The sequence below is a fragment of the Pithys albifrons genome, chromosome 11, assembly GCF_047495875.1.
Source record: "Pithys albifrons albifrons isolate INPA30051 chromosome 11, PitAlb_v1, whole genome shotgun sequence".
NCBI classification, from domain to species: Eukaryota; Metazoa; Chordata; class Aves; order Passeriformes; family Thamnophilidae; genus Pithys; species Pithys albifrons.
This window is the reverse complement of record NC_092468.1, coordinates 15,486,068-15,510,551: the sequence shown is the minus strand read 5'-3', so window position 1 is coordinate 15,510,551 and position 24,484 is coordinate 15,486,068. Positions and strand designations below refer to the sequence as shown.

Below are 24,484 nucleotides of genomic sequence, written 5' to 3'. Positions count from 1 at the left end.
GGCTTTATTTTGAATGAACAATTTCTAAACAAAACACAGGGGTTTCTCCTAGAAAATTACTTTGCAAAGCAAAAATCAGTGGTTTCTTTTTACAGAAAGCTTCAAAACACTGGAAATTATTAAATATTTTTGTCAGCATCAGGTTTTTTCCTAGATCAATTTTGTGAGGAAAACCAACAATTATTCTTATTTTCCTTTTTATCATTTCCCTTTTCTTTTTTAGCAGTTTACCAAATTAGCCTTGACTTGCTTGGAAATCAAAGAATCTCTAAAAGAATGGAAAAAACAATTCCTGCCTACCCTTTACTTATCGTGCAAGGGGAATGAGCCTCAGGGTTGTGATGGGATGGGAGAAACTTCTGCATCGTGAGAAAGGCAGCCCCATGGCCACAGATAAAGGCTGCCCAGACCGGAGCTGAAGCCTGTCCTGCTGGGTAACAACACACAGTGTTTGGTTGTTTGACCCCAGCCTAACCCTGAGATAGCAAAGCTACTCCCTGCAGAACAGGCTGAGCCCTGAACTCCAAGCTAAAGGACTTGAGAGTAATACTGACATCCCAGCCTCCCCTTGGGAAAATATTTCTCATCCCTCTCTTAACAGAGTTTGCCCTTTGCTCAGTGCTTCATTGCATTCCTCTTCCATGTCTCCTCTGGAGCACTGGATGAGATGAGGGTTGACGTCATTGAGGCACTCTGTCATTGCCCTCTCTGCCCTTGTTCGGGCTTTGCTAAGCTGAAATCCCCATTTAAAGAACATCCTGCCCACCAGCTTCTCCTCCACATCAATGACTCTGGACTTGCACCCTGACAATTATCATCACCAGGAGCCCAGCACTTTCACCTCTGTTTTCAAGGTGGTCCCACTGTGGGAAAGCTGCCAAGCTGCTTTTATTTCCAGCTGATGCTTTCGTTAAAGCCTCCCATGAAGAGCAATTAGGTGTCACTCACTCTCACCTTTCTGGGTTTGATGGTGTCTGGATCCATTACATGCTCCAAGAGGCTCTCGTAATAAGCTGCATTCTCTAAGACATCTTCATCATCAGGGTGGAAGAGCAGGTAGGATTTGGCACACTCCAGGGATTTTATGTAGTCACCAACTGGGAGGCAATACAACAGTTGTCAGGGGGGATAGAGGGGGGCACAGTGCCACTGGTGGTGCTGGGGGCTCACACAGAGCACAGCAGGGCAGAGCCAAGGAGGGGAGTCTGCAGGGAGAGAGGGCACAGCCTGAGCTCCCCACCAGCTGAAGGGGCAGCTCAGCAGTCTACAGAGCTCTTTACATGCAACCTTATCTTAACTGCTCCATTTCACCAGCAAGGAAACTGAGGCACAGAGACAAGACTTCTCTGACTCCATGCACAGATCAGAGGGTATCTAAATTGGATCCAACTGGATGGGTGGGATGTGGACACTGTGTGGCATCAAACTGCCTCTCATCTGTGTGGCATCTCTCAGAGCTCAGGGGGGTTTTACCTACCACATTAAACCCCTAACTGGGCAGGGGAATTAAAAAGCCTGCACACCACACACAAAACACCACTCACTCCTACTGCTTTCTTCCCATTGTGTTGCTTAATGAAGAACTTTTATGTCTGAGTAGCAATTTCATCCCTTTTCAGGAAAGAACTCCTAGTGCAAGCCTGAGAGAGCAGAATTCTGCCTACATTTTCTTTTATGTAACAGATTATAACAAAACAGCACACAGAACTGCACAACTTGCAGTATTTTACAGCACTGCCAAGTCCTGACATTTTGCCATATTGCCAACTCCTGCAATTATACTATGAATCATAAAATACTCGGTAATTGGCAAAAATTGGCACCTTGGGATAAGCTTGGGGTAATTCATATGTCTGTTATATATTAACAGAAAATGTTCATTTCAGAAAATGGGAAACATATAAATCCCTAGAACTTTAATGTCAAAAGGCAAATGAAAGGACCTTAAAAAAGTATGAATTAAAGAATATTAATGTTTAATCTAAAGGTTGGGCTTTGAAAACTTGACTGGTAATCTAAAACACCTTTACAAAACTGCTTGATTGCATTTCAGTCAACTTGACTTTTGAAGAGACAATGTCCAATGTCCTTTGCATCCCAACTCTTTCAGATAATGCCACTGCAGCATTGTAGCACAGACATCAAGGGGAAATAGCCTTTCTTTCACATTAAATAATTCAAACTTGTACAAAATGAACAAAACTCAGCAAGTATGAGGAACAATACAACAATTTACCTCTGTAATAGGCAAACTGCAAGTAGTCGTAATGGAGGGGAAGGAAATTTTCGATGGGTGAGATACGGCCTGAACGTGTGGCGAGTTCTCGGACACAGTCATGCTTGCAGGCCAGGACTTGCATGTAGTGATCTGCCAAAGGAAGAAGGGGAAGATGGTCTGAGCTGAGAAGGGTGGTTATGGTACTGAGACAAGGACAGACAGAGGTTAGAACACCCTCACTGAAGGGCACACAGCTCGTCCTGCTCTAGTCCAGCAGGTGACTGTGCACCTAGAGAAAGGGCTCAGGCTGCTTCCCAAAGCCAGTGGAGAATTGCAATCCTATTTTTGCCCCTCTTTAGAAATGCCTTCCTCCTTCTGTCAACTCTAGAGGGAGCTTGAGGCTCTCTTTTGTGTGCCTGGAGCAGCTGCAAGGTGCAGGGATGTGTGGAGGTGACAGGTACCTCTTCAACCCCAAGAGCCAAACCAAAGGTGAGGACACTCACAAAGCAAATGGATGCGTAAAGACAAGGTGGCCACATGTGCTGCCACATGAAATCCATCTCCAGACTCCCTTCATTAATCCTCTCCTTTCTGCAGCAAGAAAGTTCCTGAGGGCACAGGAGGGTTTAGCTAAGAGAGGTTGGTGCAGATTCTCAAGTATGGCCAAGCAAGGCACCTGCACCACCAGTCTGAAAAGTCTGAGGTGCAAATATGGGCAGCAGAAATCCCCATGTTTGCTGCTTTGCAAAGATGAGCTATCTCCCAGGGAATCACAAGCACATGGTAAATATCTGCCATTAGCAAAATTTCTTAATTGGTGAGAAGTCACAATATAGGCATTGTACCAGCTGTACAATTTCAAAGCAAACATCGAAATCTGATTCCGATTTGGAGCCTTTGCTGCAATGTACTTACAAATCCACTTTGCTCTGCCTCTATACACCTTTAAAAACCTTAAGGAACAAACACAAGCTTGAAAACAACCATGTGCTCAGCTACCAAAGCATTTCTCAGAGCTGCCAAAAAACCAGCCTGAGGAATTTGCAATGAAATCAAGTGGAAACTCAAAACAGTCCCCATTTGCTCCAGACAGGTAGTCTGAGTAGTCATCTGACTTACCATAAATATCCAGGGTATTACATTAAGAAAAGCAAGATGGGAAAGGATATAAATAATATTGTTGTAATTTAAAGCTATTTAAGCATTCTAGACCTGAAATAATAAATCCATCACTGAGAAGCACTGCTTTTTCTTGGTACTGTCAAAGTGCCCTAGAAACAGCCTATATAGACTGGAATCAATTCTCTGAAATGTATCTGTCCCTGGTGGGGAGAAGTGAGAGTGTTTCAACCCTAAGCAGCAGAATGATAAATCAGTTTGAGATCGAAAAGAGAAATGAGTTTTGAAGAAACCTAAACTCTCTTTTCTTGGTGCATTATTGTTCCCAATCCCTGTAGAAATATCTGGACCTGAGTGCCCTGAACCCACGGGTGAACTCTGGATTATCCTGTCCTGTCAGGAATCATTTAATTCCCTACAGAAAAACAGTTGCACCACAAATCTTACTTCCCTCTGTGCATCCTGAATTCCCTGTTTCTTTGGGTACCAACCTGTATGGTCCTGAGATTTGGAATTGTTACTCCCAGGCATATCTGCCCAAGCCACAGCACTTGCAGGGACCATCCGGCTTGTTCTCACTTCTAGGCGATGTTCTGGGTTAAGGACCACCGCACCATGACCATGTCTGTGCTCCAGATAGTCCAGCACAGAAACATCTCTGCTCACTGGAGCTGCACTCAACTTGCACAGCACAGGAACAATTTATCAGAGACCAAAACCTATTTGAAGAGCAGCAGCTTTCAGTGAGAAGGAAGGTGGGGTTTTTTTGCCACTGAAGGCTGCTTTCTTGATGTGGCCTCCGGTGTCCTAACCACGGCTCTAAAAGCACAGTTACTTTAGTACCAAGTCAGCCCTTACAACACTTCTATTTTTCGCATGGGTAAGCAAACCCAACAAAGGCAGTTCCCCATCCGGTATGCTGGTGGTTTCTCATGTTGGTTGTTTCAATTAGATTTCCTGTCTCGACACAAACAGAATTATGCAATCCCAAAAAACAATCTGTGTCTGAGCAAAGTATTTTCCACACAAGAAGCAAGACTACTAAGCTTGATGCAACTCCAAGACCGTAAGCAGATAAATACGATTTCTGCCACCAAACAAACCTTAATTTATTGCTCTTCCTTCCCTTACGACTAATTAAATGTAATCTCATTTGTTCTGAGAATGAACTGTTTTAATCCCCTTTGGCTCACAGCCACACATGCAAATCTGAAGATTACAGGGTAACATTCAATTCTCTCCAGAGATTTCAGTCAAGATCATAATTAGGTGGGCCTCCACTAATGACAAATCCATCCTTTTGGATGGGGAGAAAATCTGTTATGAGCCTTTTTGGCAATTTTCCTGGCCATTTGGAGCATGACCAAGAGAACTCTGCTACTCTCTTCATATGCTCTCAAAACCAGAAAACATAAACAAAAGACAGCAATGTCTAGATTGCAGGGAGGTGTGTAAGACTGTACAAGGGGGAAACAGAAGCAGTTTATGATAAAGCACCTACATTTCCAGCTCTTGTGGAAAGTTACAAATGCTTCACACATCTGGAAATGCAATTCTTCTAGCTCAGCTTCTATATAGCATCAAAACGAGATGTTCTAGTTCCCTGTCCTCTGAGTTTGCACTTTCTGGACTTCTAAATGTCTCCTGCAGTGTTACACACCAGCAGCAGTGATGGAAGGAAAGACACCCCCAAATCCAGTCGAAGGTCTAAAGTCAGTAATTAAAAACATTTCAGAGCCAAGGGCAAGAACCTTAAAAATGCAAAAATATCTCACTTGCAATAGCTTCGTAGAGACCAGCCTTATAATCCAGGTACTCATGTTCCTCAAATCTCTGCGGTCCCTCGCACATGATCTGGCAATCTTCATCCTCGGAGTAGTACCCTTTCAACGCACGCTCCAAAAATTCAATGGCCAGCCCGTACTCCTCTTTGTCGTAGTGCCTTACTCCAGCACTGTAGTCCTCCTGCAAAGTAGGTATACAGAACACAAGACCATGAGCAGGCTATGCTGCCTGGACCACACCATCCTGCCCTTGCCAACTGCAGAAGCTTCTCAACAGAAGGTACAAGAGGGCAGGGACAGAATAATCTTCCCAGAGACCTATCAGATGTAACTGGTTGTACCAAACCACGTTTAAGCCATCAGATGACTTTTGGACCACTGGAACCTCATAAACCTGCCTAAATGCTCTTCTGAACTCCTCCCTACTTAGGGAATCCTCAGTGCCACTGCTAGATTATACATTATATGAAAAAACATTCCTTTGCTTTGTTTTGACCCTCCTGCCAAACAAAACACTGATAGCCAAGGGGAAAGACTGGTCCTGATCAAGGAAGATCTTTCTTAGAATAGACCCTAATGAGCACCTCCATTAATTACACCAAACAGCAACTCCTGCTTCCTTGAGTGTTGTGAAATCAGGAAGTTGGGGATGACTCTAGCATTTATCTTGGGCTTTTGCTTCAGAGAGGTGGAAAAAGCTGACATTCTTCTGCCTGTTACCTTGCACCCTCACCAGCACAGCCACTCATGTGCATGTACCCTGCCCCGATGGTAGAACTCAGCTCAAAAGAAACACACAGGAGCCAAGATCTATCTATCAGTGCCCATGGAGGCATTCATCAAGGCTGTCTTCTGGTGTGTGTTTACAGTCACAGATGACTCCAGAGTCCTCCAAAGAGAGGGACCAGGCTGAGGAGGCAGTGATCAAACAAAGAGCAGAATGCCTTGAAAAGGCAGGAGTTGGCTTGTCTGCTCAGGAAAATGCTGAGAGTTTGTTTTGCTGCATTGTTTCTCTGTTAATATGGACCTCAGCAAGAATCTCCCTATTCACAGATGGTCCTCTCTTGCCCTCCTAAATCTCTGCTCTCCAGACTGCCTGATACTTAACCTAGGTACCTCTTTAGCTCAGACTCACCATGTGCTGCTTGGCCTCCCGGTCAATCAAGCTGACTTTCCCTGCCGTGGTCTTGTAGTTCTCAATGTCCTGCTGTATCTCCATGTGCTCAGGGTTTGCCATGAAGAAGGTATGAGCTGCATTTGCTGCCTCCTCCAGCTTGTTCAGCTGTAACAAGGAAAGAAAGATCAAGTGAGCTTGCTGATGTAGGAAAGTGAACACAGCAGCTTATGCTGCATCCTCTGACACTTGTACCTCTGACATTCTTTTGATACCACTGGACTGGACAGTGATGGGATAACCAAGGAAAACCTGAACACAGAGGGTAAAGAAAACAGCTGAAGAGGAAAGCCCAGTACAAGTGAAATGGGAAGCGCTGGAGTTCTTGAGAGCCATACAGGTCACTGCAACAGAGTCTGTTGGTGATGCAATCCAATCTAGTTTCCAGCAGCACATCCTCTTAACTCAGCTACTTCAACACCTCCACAGCCCCTGGTGGAAAGATGGTCTCATGGGATATGAGACAGAGAGAGGAGAGGAAAGCAGATGCTGAGACTGCTCTCTCTACAACCCTTGAAGGCTGAGCTATGTCCAGGCTAAGGACTTCTGCTTGGAAATGGGGACTGAGGACCATTTATTAAGCTCAGCTGTGGATAGCTGCAAAAGGCCAGACTCTGCTGATACAGGCAGAGGTATAAAGAGGAGTTTATTTTGGTTTATCAAGTTACTTCACATTTAGACATTCAGAACTCAGACCAGACATTAGTTTCACCCTGGAAAAAGCCTCATAAACAAATAGAAGTGCTAGTGCTAAACACATCCACAGCAGCTGCTGGGAGCATAGGGAGCAGAACAGATGTTCAGGTGAAACATCTCCATGACCTAACAGGAGAGAAGTCACTAATGTACTTGCTCCTGAAAGAAAGCCAACACCACTGAGAAGGAGCAACCAGAAGTCAGGTCCTTGAGGCACGTCCAGAGTCTGACCAGGCTCACGCAAGCTTGTCAGCCTGGACCAGGCTAATCCTGGCCCTAGCCAGGCTGTGTCCAAGTGTTCTCCTTGAACAGAGACCTGCAGTGAGGGATGAGCTTCACACCCTGTTATCCTGCACCTGGAACAGGGCAGAGAGGCTCCAGGGCAGAGCTGGCAAAAGAAGCACACATGAATATCTGCAAAAGGAAGATGAAAGCTCTGGTCAGATGGCATCCCAGCCCACTCCCCAGACCTGCCCTCTCCACACTAAAGCACAGCTGTGCTTCAGTGTCCACAGAAATGCAAAAAATTTGCCTTGTGTAAACTTCAGTTGTTTTTAAGGTTTATCTCTATACTGACAACATATGCATGGAAGTCAGCTTTTACTGCAAAACCAACATACATTCCAGTCTTTGATTTGGAGTTTTTCAAAGGACACCACTCTCCATAATAATTTCTTGGCTTTCCAGCAGGAGGAGAGAATTAATGTAAGAAATTTTTACTCAAGACAGCACAAAAAAAATTGAAACCCCTCCAGTGCAAAATTTTATTTTTTTTTTTACAAAAAAGATGCATTCCTATTCAGAAACATCCATCCCATCCTGACAAAGCTCATCTCAACATAATCCCACTCTGGAAAAGTTCACTGCAGCTGGACACCACTGGATGAGGGATAAAGACCTGACCAGAGCATCTCACACTGGGAACTTTCAAGTCCTGCTGAGTGTATGTAGGACTGCCACTGCAGCCAGTAATTAGAGACAGTCAAGATGGAGCAAGAGTCAAGTTTGCTGGAGGCACATGAGCTGCTGACCTGATCCAGAGGACTCTAATGAAGTCAATATTTGAGCTGTTCAGAATTGCATTCCTCCACATCGCAGATTTCTATTCACAAACACCACCCTGTCAATGCAAATTTAAAAGGGACTGAGTGCATCTCATCAAGGGAAGTGGTTCCTCCAGGCACAACCTGCAATAGTCTGAAGTGGGATGTTGTTTTTCCCTTTGGTTCTAGCTCCCTTTCGGGAAGCTGTCAAAAACTGCCACAGATCCCAAGATGGGCTTAGCACTTCTGAATAACATCCAGCCCTGTGAGATAGAAAGAACCTGATTTCTAGACAACAAAAAATCCCTTACAAACAAGGCTCACAGTGTGTCTAGTCTTGCTGGCTCTTCACAACAGAGATGACCTTTAGAGTTTGCTAAGTGGCGACTCAAAGCATAATATTTCAACTCAACACATTTCAATTTATCATGTCTGATATTTGCCTTAGAAACATTCAAGTAACACAAAGAAGCCAACAGCTGCTAAGTTTGGGGGAGTTTTTAAGTGGTTGAGTGTATATAAAAGCAAATTCCTAACTGGTAAGACATGTTCAGAGTCTAGCACTGACATTAGTTATGAAACATTCTGGGGAAACTTTTGCCAAAACACTGAATTCACAAGGAGCAGGATATTTTGGTATTTAAAGGTCTGGGCTGGGACTCAGGACACCTGGACTCAGTTTCTGGCCCTGTCACAATCTCACTGTGCAGCCATTGGGGAAAAAAAATTTGTTTTCTTTGTGCCTGATTTTTCTTGGTTTTAAACAAATAACAATAAAAATAATAGCATTTTCCCCTCAGAGTGGTAATTTTGTTTATTTGGATGGCAAGCAACTTGGGGGCCATGAGCATGTTCAAGCACGTAATCCAAGGAGATTTTGATCTTTGTACAACCATTGCTGAATGAAAATCACAAGGAAAAAATGACAACTGTAGACTCACAACCTCAATAGTGTTCTAAGGTCTGCTTGCTCACCCCACTGGAATGAGACCACTGGACTATTGCTGCAGCTTTGCATCAAACCATGTGTATTTCAGCCAGAGAAGACAAATGAAATCAGAACATCAGAACCAAGAGAGTCCCAGGACCACCCTGCCCTGTCCATTTTCATTTTAACATGCCGACAGCTAGAGCTGAGAACAGCAAAACACAACGCATAAGTGCTTCTGGGTTCTAGTGCTGGGAAATATTTATTTTCCTCATTGAGATGTTAGGCACAGTTCGTTTCACAGAAAAATATTTTAAGCAGTAGAATTTCTGATGAAAGAATTTTCGCAAATTGCAAATGCTCAGTTTCATCCCCATCTGGGATGGTGCTGGCCTGGACTTCAGGACTGTGACTTCCAGCCTGCAGAGGGGGCTTGGATTAGGAAAGCTGCTTTAATCAGAGCATTATACAGGGACATATACAGACTGGGGAAAGGACCTTGAATGAACATCTTGAGCATTACTAGGCAATTGATCCCAATTCTCACTGATAACCAATGAGAAAATCCTTTATGGAGCCTTCCCGGGCTGCATGATGAAACACGTAATATAATGTTAACAGATGTTTAATAGTTCATTGTCATCCTAGTACCTGTCCACCTAAGTTTCAGCTTGGCATGGAGGAAAAATTTCAAACCATTCCACTGGCCTAGAAACTAAAGTCTCTCAAACCTCCCAGACAACTCCCAGTATGCTGAACAGATAATGTTTTTCTAAACTTTTCCATAGCCCCACTGCTGCTGTGTTGTATTGAAGGCTTAGGGCACTGGGCTCTGCAGAGGAGGGAGGCTCTGTGGTCTGCAATCACAGACAACAAGGGAAATAAAAGGTTCAGTGTCGTGAAGGATTAATCTCGTTGTGTCTGTGCAGAGCTTACTGCCTGTGCGAGTAGAAGCAAGCAGCAGTGAGATGGCTATAAATAGCATGTGACCTTGTCTCAACTATTTTATTATTGCAAGTAAGGACAAAAAATTCTCCAGAGAAGTTAATCAGGAAATTTCCTCCCTGTTGATGGGATCAAACATTTACAGAATGATACTTGAGCTGTCTTCAGCCCACCACAGCATGCACTGAACCCACAGAAAAACTAAAATCAGAGAGCAAGGCAAACACATGGCAGCAAAACACCTTAGTCAAGTGTAGGAATAGGTACCAAGAGACAAAGATGTGAAGCAGTCCAGTAACACACCAACCCCTGCTCTCCAAAGCATTTACCAGTTTCTTGTCTTCCAAATCCAGATAAATAGGGTTGGCTCCTATCCCTGCCACTGCTTTGATGAGAGACAGTAATGATGCAGTCCTGGAAACTCTACACACATCTTTTTAGAGATCTTTTTCATTTTCAAAATGAAGACAACCTTCAGCACGCTTTGGACAGCTCCTTTTAGACCACCCCAGCTCATTGTGTGCCACGGCCTACTAATCATTCTGGTAGACCCAAATCCAAACAGAAAAAATTTGGAGAATTAGCAGAGTGAAAATTTCTCATGAGAAAGGAAATTTCTGAAGAGTTTGAGGTTTTTTGGTATTCCAACAAGCCATTTTGAGTACAAAAACATGTGTGGATTGGTAGGTACATGGTCAAAAGAGCTGACTAGATATTGAATTAGTCTCCAGAAAGTAGGAGATACTGGAAATTTACAACCAAACTGAACAAGCTACTTTAATATTCTTCATGGAATTCATTAATCAAGACAGAAATAATATTTCCTAACAAATCTCTCACTTGAGCCATGCTGGTAGTATTTTACGTTAAGTGTACATGTGCCCATACCAAGAGGACTGACTGGATAATCCTGTCCGAAAGGGCCGTTTTGCATTGAGAAAGCAAATTAGACTGATTCTTACATCTTCCTTCCTTCCCTCTCTGACATGCTCCTCTTAAACTGTTCCCAGGAATGTAAGAATGAAGAGTTCCACACGTTTCTGGCTTTGCATTATATGCTTCAGTGCACAATTGTGTAATAAATCCCACACAAGGAACAGGGCATTACTCACAGCAAAATCACTTCCCAGTGGGAAGGTCTCTTCCCATATAAATCTCAAACACACTGAAGCATTGCAGTTCCATCTGCAGAGCAAGCAGTGGGAAATGTGTGTTTACTGAACCTTCAATCTGACTGATTGTGAAAAACACTGTAAACCAGATTTTGTCCTGAGTGTAGACGCTCAGGACACTGATACTCTGATAGCAGCTAAGTTGTATGTGAAACAGTATTTTCAACAAGGAAAAGTATCCTATAACATTCAGTGTGGGCTCTCCCAGCGAAACAAAAAAACTGGGGTTTTGGAGCTTAGACAAGAAACCCCTTGTAGATGAGATTCTTCCCTTCATTCCAGTAGATGACAGCTGAGATCACAGTCAGGAGCTGACAATACACACATTTCAGCACACCACCCTGTCACTCCTATCAGGTCATAGTGACAGTTGTTCCCTTTCCTCCAGCTTTAAACACCACACTACACTACCAGTACATGATGGCTGCGCCAGAGTCAGTGCTGCAAAACATCCTGGACCACGGGCTCTGAGCAGCTCCTCCTCTCTATTTATAAGGATGCCAGCGTAATTTGAAAGCTAAGAGCTTCCCTTACAATTTTCACATGAAAAGGTGAGATGTATTCAACCATCAGGAATCTGTGCAGATGGTTACCTGTGAGGCTCCTACACCCCAGAGTTTTCCCTGGTCATGTAATTAGCTGTTGGCCCTCGGGGATGAGTAGCATGGGAGAAGCAGTACGCTTGCAGACTAAGGGCAACAAGCAGTGCTTGATACTAAAAGGTGAAGGGCATAAAACCAGAGAGAAAGTTCACTCATATGTGTTCTTCCTCCTGTTGTTACAGGATCCCTGTGGCAGCCCAAGTCATCATTCACCTGGGAAAGTATCAAAGATTAGCCCAGGCATTTTAACCTAATGAAATCGACCAGCTGGGAACAAGCAGGATGTGACTATCCCCTCCTCAGGGACAACCAGCAAGAGTCCTGTAGGCCACTGCCTGCTAGGCAAATAATGAGCTTTCGTCTGATATACTGACCGATAATAGACAGAGAGGCAGGTGGTCTCTGCAGAGAGTTGTGGAAATACCTCAGGAGGAGAGAGGTGACTCTTTCTGAACCTGCTGGCAAGGAGTGAGGGAGCCCTTTGCCTACAAAGGGGAGGAAGATCGCTGGAATGCTTCAATCTGATCAAGACTGAAACTGATCACATGCTTTCGGGGGAAAAACAGAACAAAACAAACTTGGCAGTCAGTTTAAAAGGGCTGGGGGATTGCATCACTTGAGTGTGAGTCACAGGAGGAAGCAGGCAGAGCACTCCAGCAGCAGAGAAGCCACAGGAAAAAACAATATTCTACCTTTCCACAAAGTCTCCCAGCTTTAGGAACCCAAATACATTTGATTTGGGCCAGAAACAAGGTAAACTCATCTGTGATGAAAGAAATGAAGCAAAGTGATGGCACGGAGATGGAATGGGGAACACCTGGCAAGCACAATCCATAACAGAGTCATCGGCACAGTAACAGACTTAAAAGTGCTTATTCTAAAGAAGATGAAGGCCAAAACATGCTGCAGCATGTGTCAACCAAAAGACTTCCCACCAGCAAAGGATTTCATTAAAACAACAGCAACACACAACCTCCTCTCCCAGTGAGGGGATCTGAGTTATACTCTTGTGACTGAAACTGATTAACAAGTACTACACAACCAACAGTGGATCACCTGAGGGCTATGCATGACAGGCTGATGTAACCCATGTGCCTACAAGAATAAGGGGAAGCACTTTATTACGGCAAACTTCTGGATATCAGTACATGTGCCTGGAAAGGATCAATGGCATTCCTCCAGAATGACAGCAAGAATGCAGCAATGCAAGTCAGACTAGATCCAAAATCAGCATAACTGCCACACATCCTCTGTTTTCCAGATTCTGAATTTTTCCTGCTTTTATGTATCTTTCCTCCCTGAGACCCATAAAGCAGCAGCTTTGCACTTCAGAATTTTCTCTAGCATCCTGCCTCCCTGGACATTGCAGTTGATCGAACTGTACTGATTGATAGTGGGGTCAGATTCTAATCAAGCCATCTCCACACTGGTATCTCTATAGAAATAATTACTAAAACACTTTAAAAAAATGCAACAGAAAAATCCAAGACAAGCAGAAAAATTCTTACATCAGAAACTTTTCTCCCTTTCTACTGTTTAGCAATGGCTCAGCACCTCTTGGAAGAGTCAGACATGATGAGCTGCTGAATGCCCTTTGGGAGCCAAGGTTTCCTGTGAGAATGCATATGCTTGTCTGCTGCTTCTCAACAACATCCAAAGCCTAGAATACGCCCTTCTGAGAAGACACGTACCTTGCCAAGACCATCCTGGAGACAGAATGCCACAGCAACCTGGTGATAAATGATACTTTTTTGCAGCCTTTTTATATGCAAGTAGAATTTTGTCAAAGGGCTTGAGCCCTGAACAAGCCAGAAGACTACTTCCCTACCTTTCCCTTGAGCAACAGAAAGGTTGTTGAAGTTGAAGAAGGTACTCACCAACTCAGACAGTGACTATGGTCAGTTTATTGTTAACACCAGAGTTTTATCTGGAAAAGCAGAGTGCATGGTCCTGAAGGTGGGTTGCAAACAGTACTGTGCTATCTGAGAAAGAGGTTCTCTCCCTGTGACCTGAGCCATGATGGGGCAGCAAGGGGAGAAGCAAACAAACAATACATTTCAAGGAGCAAACAGACTCATAGCACATCTATGGATCATCCCCTCACCCAAACCCTTTTTAGAGTCTTCAAGGACATTGTTTTAATTACTGTTTTTCCAGACACAATGTTTCTGGATTACCTTTTCTAGGGCTCAAGTTATAAACCAATGGATCATGGCGTACAGCTGCTGAGTTCATGGAAATCATCATGATGATGGACATGAGGGCACTGCAGACCCGATTAAATAAATCATCAGATCACCATTCCAATTCATCAGGCATTTTGAAAAGAATAAAGAAGATCTACAAATGGCTCTGCTCACTGTGATGGGAACTGACTGACACCATGGGGAAGCAAACTGAGCTCATGCCTTAGGTGACTTTAGAGAAAACTGACATCTTTGAAAAGAAACTTGTATGCTGATTCACCACTACTGGGCCAGCATCAAGGCACTGCACTGGAATCAAAGTTCGCAGAGAAAGGGAGAGAATACAAGGAAGTAATTGAAAATATATCCATAATTCTGCAACATAATCTTGTTTAGTCTCAAAAGGAAAGGGAAGGTCTTGCCAGGGGCACTAACTATATGGACTGCCAAATTCAGTCCAAACATTCAGGTGTCTCAGGGATCTTTCCCCAGCAGTGGTCAGGGGTGGACAGTTGTGGGCAAACCATAAGGACATGGCAGGTACACAGTGACCCTTGCACATGGGGTATTGACAGGAAAAGCAGCAGCTTACAGGCTTCCTGAATCAGGATTTGCCTCTGGACCACTGTGCTTAAAAGCCACTGATGGGCCTGTCCTCTGGGAAGCTGTGTAATTCTTTCTGGAACTCATTTACACAAGCTGCAATAAATAAGGGATTTGGGAGATTTTAAAACATCAGTATATTATTTTCACCAGAGTACATGTATGGCTGAGAAAGATCTACCACTGTTAGAGACTTTCAGAACATGTGCGAGTTGCTGCAAAACACACCTGCACACATCTGCACGCCTGGAAGGCAAGAGGCCCTGCAGCAGCACTGCAGAACTCCTCAGGTTCCTCCAGTGGTCATTGCTCTAAAACTCAAACTCATCTGAGTAAAACAAGGATGGAGTTTCCCACCAAAATGTACCTTCTGAAAGGAAGGCAGATGAAACAGGGCAGTGGAGAGGGTCTGCAACCCACCCTCTCATCTAGAACACTGAGAGCACATCAGGTCTCAAGGGCTTTTTGGTGGACAGGATAAGTATGTCGACATGGTATGGACTGTATAGATTTCACAGCGGAGCAGCTGCCAGATATGTTCTCCGCAAAATCTGACCCTGACATTTCTGTAGGAGAGATTCTCTTTCTAAGAAAGAGAAAAATATGGAAAAAAGCATGCTGAAGAACTCGCCTGCATGCACTTCCACATTCAGCCTACCCAGCAATACTGAAGAAACATGCATTTCATTGAGGAGGATGTAATCCTACCCTTGCAAATGTGACTCTCACCCTACATCAGCTCCCTCAGCACCATTACTAATTTGAGAGAGGAATTGCTGGCTTTGAGAGAAGAGTAACACCAGGCTCCAGAATGACATCTCCAACAGCCCAAGGGCACAGCTGGGAGGAGTGTATGCTGCTGCTCAGGCCCTTGGTGTAGCTCCAGCATCTCCTGTGGAGTTACATCAGGGCGAATTTGGCTCGTGCTTCAGCGAGCAAGGCCACATAAGACTTGGACAATTGCCTCCATACATGACACACACCACAAGTCTCAGCTGGATTTGCCGCTTCTGAAATGAAAACACTTTGCTTGCTTTCCTCAGCCTTGGCTTGGTAATCATTATTAAACACTTATCAACTAGACAGCCTTCATTTCCTGAGAGCCTGGGCCTAATTATACCAGGAAACACGCCGCTTTTTCTTCAGACACTGAGAAATGCTGGTTTATGAGCCCTTCTATTACAACAAGTAGGTCTAACTTTGCTCTCATTAGTAAAAGGTAGGGGAGGGAAAAAACACAGCCAAATCTCAAAAGGCAAATGCAGTGATCACAGAGATGCCCTGGCTTCCATTTACATCATTAATAATAACAATAAAATGCCACAGCTATTTCATCTCCCCTCCGTCCCTTATTGATGTTAGCTGAGCCCTGCGAGGCCCCTGAAAAGAGGTATCATTTTCCCTGGCTTGCAGGTAAGGAGTCCAATGTCTCACAGCAAATCAGAAGCAGATTTCAGAATCAGCGGCTCCTAACACTATTCCTCGGAGGAGTGAAACAAGCTCCCACAGCTCCATTTCTTCATCAGGACATTTGATCCAGCAGTGGGATGAAGGAGCCTTTGCCTAATGTGCTGCACACAGAGTGTCGCCTTCAAACCTCTCCTTTGTGCCATGGGGCCCACTGGGATGTTGAGTTATAATCACCCACTTGTAATAGAGCTCAGGGTATCACCATCAAATCAAACCATTGGTTAATTAGTGTATCAAAAAACCCCTGCAAATGCACTGTAATGGAGTTATAGAGCCATTAGCACCAAATTGCAAGATCTGCTGCTGTAGTGGCATCAGCTTTACCCTGTGAGCTGCACAGGAGCTGCTGCCCATCCTGGCGGGCAGCCGAACAACAGCTGCAGGTGCTGCATCCAACAGGAGCAACCTACAGCAAACTTGTTTGGAGAAGGCAGGTAAGGAAGACTTGAGCTAAGGTTCACTGAGTCAGGCTTCCAAGCATTCTCACTAATCTTGTTATCCTGGTTTAGGAAAGAGCCTACAGAAACGCACAGCAGAGCTGTGGGTCCTCCCTGCAGTGCAGTTTTCCCTTCACAAGAGTTAGTAGAATGACATGGGTGGGATGTGTCAGCTCCCAGTTTGATCAGTTCACATGTGGCCAAAGGAGTGACCAAAGAGGAACCGAGCACATGTCTCTCCTTGAGAGCAACCAAGAGATGAGCCCTCTGCAAAGGGCTTGTCAGTGGCACATCCCACGTTTCTGACTCTGGGTGCTCTCCTACAGGTGTGTACCTTCACCCTTCTTCCTCACAGCCAAAAGTTGGAAATAAGAACATTACCCTGGGCAAGAGCAGTACACAAGACTGGACACTTCGTCTGCACAGATTCCTGTACTGAAGGCAGATATGGATAGAGCCAGGTGGGATGCCAGTCACAACCTGGACAAACTCACAATGTTAACTTCCAGCTTCTGACACCCTTGTGGCCCTGCTTGCTGGAAACCCTGTACAGACTCATTCTTCCACAGTCTTCTTCATATCAGGAGCTTAAAAGCATCCGCAGAGGTGAATGACCTTCACTGGTCTCCTGCCCAAGCACTGGCTCCTCAGTTTCTCAGCTTTCACCGGCACCAGCAAGTAACATCCTAAAGGATGTGTCACTTGTAGGCACAAGGGAGGTGTTTCTTCCATCACTGCTTGCTTTGCTGTGTCTGTCTGAGATGGAGAAAGCAGCTGCTTGGTGCAGCTCCAGCGAAGAACAGCAGCCCCCTGGAAAGGGAGCCCTGTCAGCCACTGCGGGATGAACACCAGCCCAGAGCCCATGGAGACCTGGACAGGAATACCACACAGCAGCATACTCAGGTGGTGATGTCTCCCACGGGGATGCTGGTGGGGAGACCCCTGAGCTCAGGCTGTTATCAGTCATGGCACTGGCATGTTCTGTGTCTCAGCTGTTGCCTGCAGCCCCACCTCTGACATCACCCTAGCAGCCTGAGAGACAGTAACCTGCTGTCTGGGGTAAAACTGTGCTTAGTATGCAAAAAATGAGAAGCTGTCTGCCCTTGCTGAGGACACAGCTGAAGTCATCCTCCTGCCAGAAGCCAATGTTTTCCAAGCACTGGGTTTCTGCTTTTAATTCCTGGCTCTGGTTCTGACTTACTTCTACCAGTCACCAAGCACCTCCATGATTCAACTTTCCTGATAAACAGGAGCACAAACCTTTTGGCCCTCACTGCTGGGAGGCTGAATGACAGCATTTAAATGGCAGTTGACATTTCAGGGCTTAAGACATTGCAAGGTATTTCTGTTGATCTGAAAATTATGCACTGGACTCCTGTAAGAGTTCACTCAATCCTTATAAGTGGCTCTTTGTCAGCATTCCCATCCACACCCTGGCTCCTCTCTGAAAGGCAAATACCGTAAAAAGCTGTTTATAGAGACTGAGGTCTAGAAAGAAGTCAAATAGGGTCAGGCTCACTACGGCTTTGGTGCCCTAAGCTGTGGCCCGGGAGGGTTGGCTTCCTGCTCCCCCATAGATCCGTCTATCCAAGAAGCCTCTGACGTGGGTGGGTGTCTCCTTCCCCTTTGCAAAGAAACATTTCATCTTCAGTGGAAATAGCTAAGATGGAAAAGGTGGATGATGCCAAGATTAAGAAAGAGAATTAGGAAAACAGCAAGCACCCCTAATCAATCACATCCAGACAGAGAGGGTCTTATGTGTACAAAAACTTAAATTCTTTTTTGTATTTATCCACAAGAAAGAACAAAAAAATAAAGTGGCTGAGGAAATTGGCAGATGTTGATTCACCTTTGCTTTCTGCACATGTTTCCATTTTGTTGAAAACACAATTAGCAAACTCAGGAACTCTGAAAAAGAATTATTTTTTTAGAAAATAAAACCTGCAAGGTGCTCCAATGGCAGCATAACACGGATGAAGGCAGAAGAACTCTGTCATCTTAGCAGACTTGATGCTGCTTACTTTTTCCTGGCCTGGAGCAGCAGAACCTAACTGGACTCCCTCTCACCAGTACCAAGTCTTGGTTTTCCTGGCACAGAACAGAATGCTTAAAGAAACACATATGCCAGTGCAGGGATTTTTAAAAGAAAATATAGAAAACTATATTAATAAACCTTATGGTAAGGATCCTAATCATCAACTGGTTCACGAAGGTCCTTTAACTTGATTAAACAAAATCCAGGGAAACAACTGAGAGAGGCAGCGACTGAAAGAGAAGTCACAGAAGGCAGCAAGGTAGCCAGGATGTAATGGCATCTTAATGGGACTCACCCCTGAATGGAAATCATAAGCCCTGAGAAATCCCATCACAGTCAGTGAGAAGGATCTGTATTTTGCATCTCAATCCAAAGGCAGCATCTCCAGTACAGCAACGCCTTAGAAACAGCTCTAGGGTTACTCCACTATTACCTTTAAAAAGACATCACTTGCAATATCATCTGTACATTTAAGTCTCATAAGATCCAAAGCACACTTGCTCAGCCTGAGTCATCCACAAAAACCTAGAGCCTAACCAGTGGGTATGACTTCCCAAAAAACCTAAACCTGCATTCTGGCTGCAGCAGGCAGTGGCACACCACAGACCACACAGTGAATGGGGGCTTCCCAGCCCTGCACACACCATCCACCACTAACAACAGCTCAGAGCATCCTAGGCTGCAGAGTGCCGGAGCTGCAGCATTTCCCAACATTTCTGTTCTAAAAACTGATTTACAGCCAACGATTGATGGATTAAATATGAGGGGGAAGACTAAGTCACAAGGCTATTGTCACATTTACTCAGCTTCTGGCATGTGCACCTAACCATAATACTGTATCTAATTTTGGGATTGTTTTTAAAAAGAGTCACTTCAGACTTAGTTTTCACAAAGTCCTTCTGTTTGCTTTAGTGCACAACAGCTGTTCATTTCAAAAAGCTGTTGGAAAAATATTCATCTGCTTCCAGACCAGACTACTGATTAAAAAGCAGAGCATCCTTCTAACATCTTTTTTTAAAAAGCTTTTAAAATTACAAATATGAAGAACTTTTGACAAATGTGTTTTGGTCATTGCTGAGGCTAATTCAAAACATACATCACCGCAGGTATAACTTCACTGGAAATATGTGACTTTCCATCCAAAATAAATTTGGGGCACAAAATAAAATCTGCATGATTTAAATGGTGACTTGGTTGGCAAAGAGAGGCATGGGCAGACTTGCACAGTTAGCAGCAGTGCTGTGTTCAGCTCTCTGGGTTATTATGTACAGATGCTTCCTATGACGACAGCATCCCTCCCTCCACTGCTCTTTGGGAGCGCTTCCCCAGCACAAGATGCTCTGGAGCGTTCACGCTGCGAGGCTGTGGCACAGGCACAGGCAGCAGAAACATCCCAGGAATGACGTAAAAGTGAAAAAGAACCTTGGTTTCCAGTGACAGCAGCAGAAAATTCTCTGGCTGCCAGACCACAAACAAACTGAAGATGTTTCCCTCCCTCATCTTACTTGACATGAGACCTGAGCCAAGCTCCTTCAGCAGCTCTCCAAAGAGTTTGCCATATAGCCAGTTCCTGGCTGCACAGAGACCTGTCCCTGCACTGACAAGACAAAAAGGTTCTGCTCTACAGGACACCAACAGCAGCAAAAGCTCTGTGTTGTGACGGGGCAGAAGAGACAACACCAATCTCCAAACTTCCATCACCCTGGGCCAGATTTTACACCAGACCAACAACAGCAGTAGCAGGTTTCAAATCCTGGAGAAAACTCAGCTGCTTTGAATGCAGCACCAGGGAGGGCCAGTCCCAGCAGAGCTGCTGAATAGCTGTGCCCCTTGGTTTGTTCAGACATCCAGGCTTCTTGTTGCAACTTGAGATTCAAACTCCTCTTCAGCTATGGACTGAGGGCTTCCCACCATGTCTGGATGCCTCAAACCAGGGCTGCAAGGCAATTGGTGTATTTCACATGCCATATCATGTTTTTGCCTCATGCCAAACAGGTCAGCTGGGGTGCTGGCACTTCTGGTCCCAGGTTGTGCAGGTGAAGTGATCAGACTTAGAAGCCCATTGACTGCACATAGTCTTCTTTGTTAGCCCTACCACCAAACAGTTGTTACTTAAATATCTGATGACAGTAGTGCAAAGAGACAGCTCAGAGTAGGGCCTTCTCTGGCAGCTGGCCAGCGCAGCCCCAAACATATACAAGAAAGTGAGTAACTCCTTCTCCCATGTCCAAGTCAGCTGGGGTCTTTGAGATGCCCTCACCCTGCAGAGTTCATGAACGAGGCTTGGGAAAGGCACCAGAGATGAAGTCTGGAAATGGAGGACAGTGAGGACAGAAAGGATACAATAGAGCTTAGATTTTGGAAAACAGATGGGCCCAAATAATACAAAAAGGTTTTATGATCCCTCAAGCAGGAAATAAGTGATGACATACTGTCATGTTGCTGTGTCAACAGCTGACACATCACAGCAGGACAATTTCATGGACTCCCACGTTACTTAAAAACTCTCTTTGAAACTGCAGAGTAGGACAGAGGCACTTCAAGTCTTGCAGGGCAATACTTCTGCAGCAGACCTTCTGTTGTGAGTCCAGTGCCTAAGTAACCAGCCTGCATACAGAAGCCACAGTCAGCCCTGCCATCCACTGAAGGCATCTGGGGCTCACCACAGATGGCTGCTGATACAAGACCAAAGCAACAGCCTCCCTTCCCTTTCCCCCTCAAAGAAAACAGTGCTCGGACCCAAAATATGTTCAAAGGGTTCATTGTTGTCTGGCCAACACACATGATGCTTGAAGCTAGCCTGGAAGTCCTCAAGGTTGTGGACAAAGTTCTGCATGTCTCAATCGGGCTACAGCACTTCTGAAAGTCTCCTTTATCCTTAAGAGGGGCCTTTTGTTTGCTTTTAACATTATGCACCAGAAACAAAATATTCCTCCCTGCTGCTTCCTTCCCTGTCTTTCTTATTAGAAGCAGACACTAGCATTTTTACTTACAAAATTGATGGGCTGCTTTTCTAAGGGTCTGCATATTTACTTTCTCTGGTTTTTTTCAGCAATGGGGTGCAAGAGCCAAATCCATGATGACTGGCTCACAATGTCCTACCATGATGGAAACCCAGAACAGTATCTCAAGGAAGCTTTGTATTTCACTATGCTGCCAACTGGAACTGCATTTCTTCTTCCAGCAACAGGTTCAGCACAAGATACCTACTCAGATACCCGCAGAAAGAACAAAACTCTTGTTTCCTATGAACCTGATGGAAAGGCTACCCCTATTCAGCACAAATTCTGCAAAACCCATTCAATCTCTAAGGAACATCTTCATTTACAATTCAGTTTCATTTTCCAGCCCATGATGTTAAAGATGGCCTCTGTATAGGTGTGTCTCCACTAAGTTTTGCTTTTGAGAGTGATCCTAAGTTTGGGAGAAGTTTGCTGGAGTTACCACGTGAATGCACACAACCCTCTCATTTGAAACAACACATTAGGAAACAGTCTGGGCTCATACATCAGAAAAAGCATTTTCGCTCATCGACCTATTAATTGACTCCCACCAGGAAAGCCTCCCCCTGCTGCAGGTTAGTGCCTCCATCCTCTGCAGCAAGCAGGCCCACACAAGCATCACCAGCAGATCTGCTCTGACCCAGCTGCAGCACTGCTGGCCAAAGCGGGAGGCAGGATCCTTGGCCATGGCTGTGACTCACTCTCCTGACCCTGCCAAAGAAGTAGTTTTGGAGTGAGGAAGTGACAGAGAGACTTAAATTAGAAAGCTGGTGAAACAAAATGAAAGAAAATCCTCCTCAGCTCTCCTGACTTATATCCAGCAGGGAAACAGGAGTAAGGGTATGCAAAGTGTGAGAGGTGTCAGAGCATAATGTGGTGCTGCACTGACACACAGACAGGCTCCAGCCAAGCGACCTTTTTGTCTACCCAAGTGAAATAGCCCTTCCAGCATTTCACCACTTGCTTTAGTGGAGCAATGACCGTGTCCATGCTGCTGCTTGGCACACAGCGTGCAAGCCAATGCACTGTATGGGCAAGACATCATGCTCCGTAGGGTGCTACCAACCACACTCATGCTGGGTCGGTTTTCGTCTCTACCCTCCACTGTGCAACCTAAGAAGTAACACATGTCCAAAGTATTTCCCCAGCCACTAAATATAAGGCTGGATGGTTCTGAACTCACATGCAGGTGCAGGAAAGCATCAAAACTTAGAACTATTACAGTCAATGGCAAAAGTCCTAATGCTAACAGGAGCTCAAAATACAATCCCAGGTAAACTGGCCCCAAAAGCAGATGCTCCAGGTTTGCCTGTTTTTTCAAAGCTTCTCCTGTGGGTTAACTCCACAGCTTGCTTGGATTGTAGTATCAGATCTGCAGGTGAGGAGATGGGAACTTTTGAAGTTTGACCACTGCAATGAATTACCCTAACAAGACTCAAGCATGTGTTTAGCTGGCAAGAAAGGGTCAAGAAGCACAGCAGATCAGTGTGAACCACAACCCACAAATGCTGGTCAAAGAAATCTGAACTCAGATGAGTCCCCTGCCTATAAATCACATTGCTGTGAAGAAATATAGAGGCATGGGGATGATGAACGCTCTTGTTGTGCTTATGTCCCTGATCCAGGATGCTTCCTATAGGAAAATCCATTATATTTCATCACACACACACACTTTACCCCCAAAAGCCTCTTTGCCAAGTTTCAGCCCACAGCTGAGATTTGATAACCAAGTTAATACCTTCAAAATTTGGCAGTTCAGAGCAAGGAGAACGACAAAATCAGGCTGACTTTTTCCCACAGCCCTCTATGCCTGGTAAATGGGACAAACATGAGGAAAGGGAGGGGGATGCTGTGCCACAGTCCCTGGGAAATCCTGCTGTATGACTGGCTGGGCAGGGTGGATCAGCTTCCCAGGCAGGCAGGGCAGATACTGTCAAGGAAAGAAAAGGGCTGATTAGGCCTTTCTACCACTAATAATATCAAAATAGCATATTGCTTTCATTGTCAGTCAAGGAGAAAATGAAATGGTGCAAAAAGGAGAAGACTCAGGTGAAGTGGACTGGAATAATGTGGGTCTGCAGGAAGGACAGCCACCAAGTGTCCTTAATACTTGAGTTTTTCTCTTGCACATCGGGAGGTCTGTGAGGTACAAGCTATCAACTCCTACTCACCACGCCATGGGAATCCTCCCACGCTCCTGCCTTTGCATTGCTGGTAAATTGGCAAGTGTCTACAAGCTGAAGCAAGCCCCTGGGAATCACCAGCCAGATGGTCCTACTGCCCACTCTAATCACTGAGGGAAGAACATCCTCACTTGCTACCTCCAAGAACCAATAAAGTGTACTTTCTTCAGTGCAAATGGCAGCAAAGATGCTTTTGCCAGCATTTAACCCAAACAATGAATTTTGGCTCAAGAGTCGCACCCACAGGTCCTCAGCTCTTAAATCAAGACCTGCAGGGGACATCTCTTTGCTGCTACACAGACTGACAGCTTAGATTTTGCCAGACTTTGATGCCATGGCTCTCCCATGCTCTGTCCATCACACTCCAGCAACCACAGACCAGACAGAGCCTGGGCTCTCCAGGGCAGGGAGGGTTTGCTAACATGCCTGTACACTGATTAGCAAACTAAAGCACTGATCTTTTGTGACTACCTATTCTATGGCATAAGAAAAAAAAAAAAGAAAGCAGGAATACCAAAGAATAATTGAAGCAACATACTGAGTCTCTAGAGTGTTCCTAAACGAGCTAATGACCTTTTTTGATTGGTTGGTTGGTTGGTTGGTTGGTTGGTTGGTTGGTTGGTTGGGTTTTTTACTGCAGATTCTGTGCATAATCCAGAGCACACGATGGAAGGGAAGCAGCATGCATATGAGAGCACATACCTAGCAGGTACCCTGCAAAGGGGCATAAAGGCACTGTAAATCTTCAGAATGTTCCCAGGCAAAATTTCCTCAAGCAGTATAGATCTTATGATCTAAACACACAAGCATGCTCATATGAAGCAACAGCACATTGTGACAGAATGCAAACCATCCACAGACCTATACGCATTTACATATAATGCATA

General features: G+C 44.9%; 1 protein-coding gene across 1 annotated transcript in view; it reads right to left on the bottom strand.

The window, feature by feature from the left end:
* P3H2 (prolyl 3-hydroxylase 2) overlaps positions 1–24,484 on the bottom strand; it is a 67,991-nt gene that overhangs the window by 11,299 nt on the left and 32,208 nt on the right. The window contains exons 2-5 of the mRNA XM_071566692.1: positions 6,257–6,403; positions 5,113–5,302; positions 2,237–2,368; positions 955–1,097 (exon numbers count right to left, since the gene is read on the bottom strand). Of these exons, the coding sequence (XP_071422793.1) occupies positions 955–1,097; positions 2,237–2,368; positions 5,113–5,302; positions 6,257–6,403 (612 nt within the window). The remainder of the gene's footprint in view (positions 1–954; positions 1,098–2,236; positions 2,369–5,112; positions 5,303–6,256; positions 6,404–24,484) is intronic.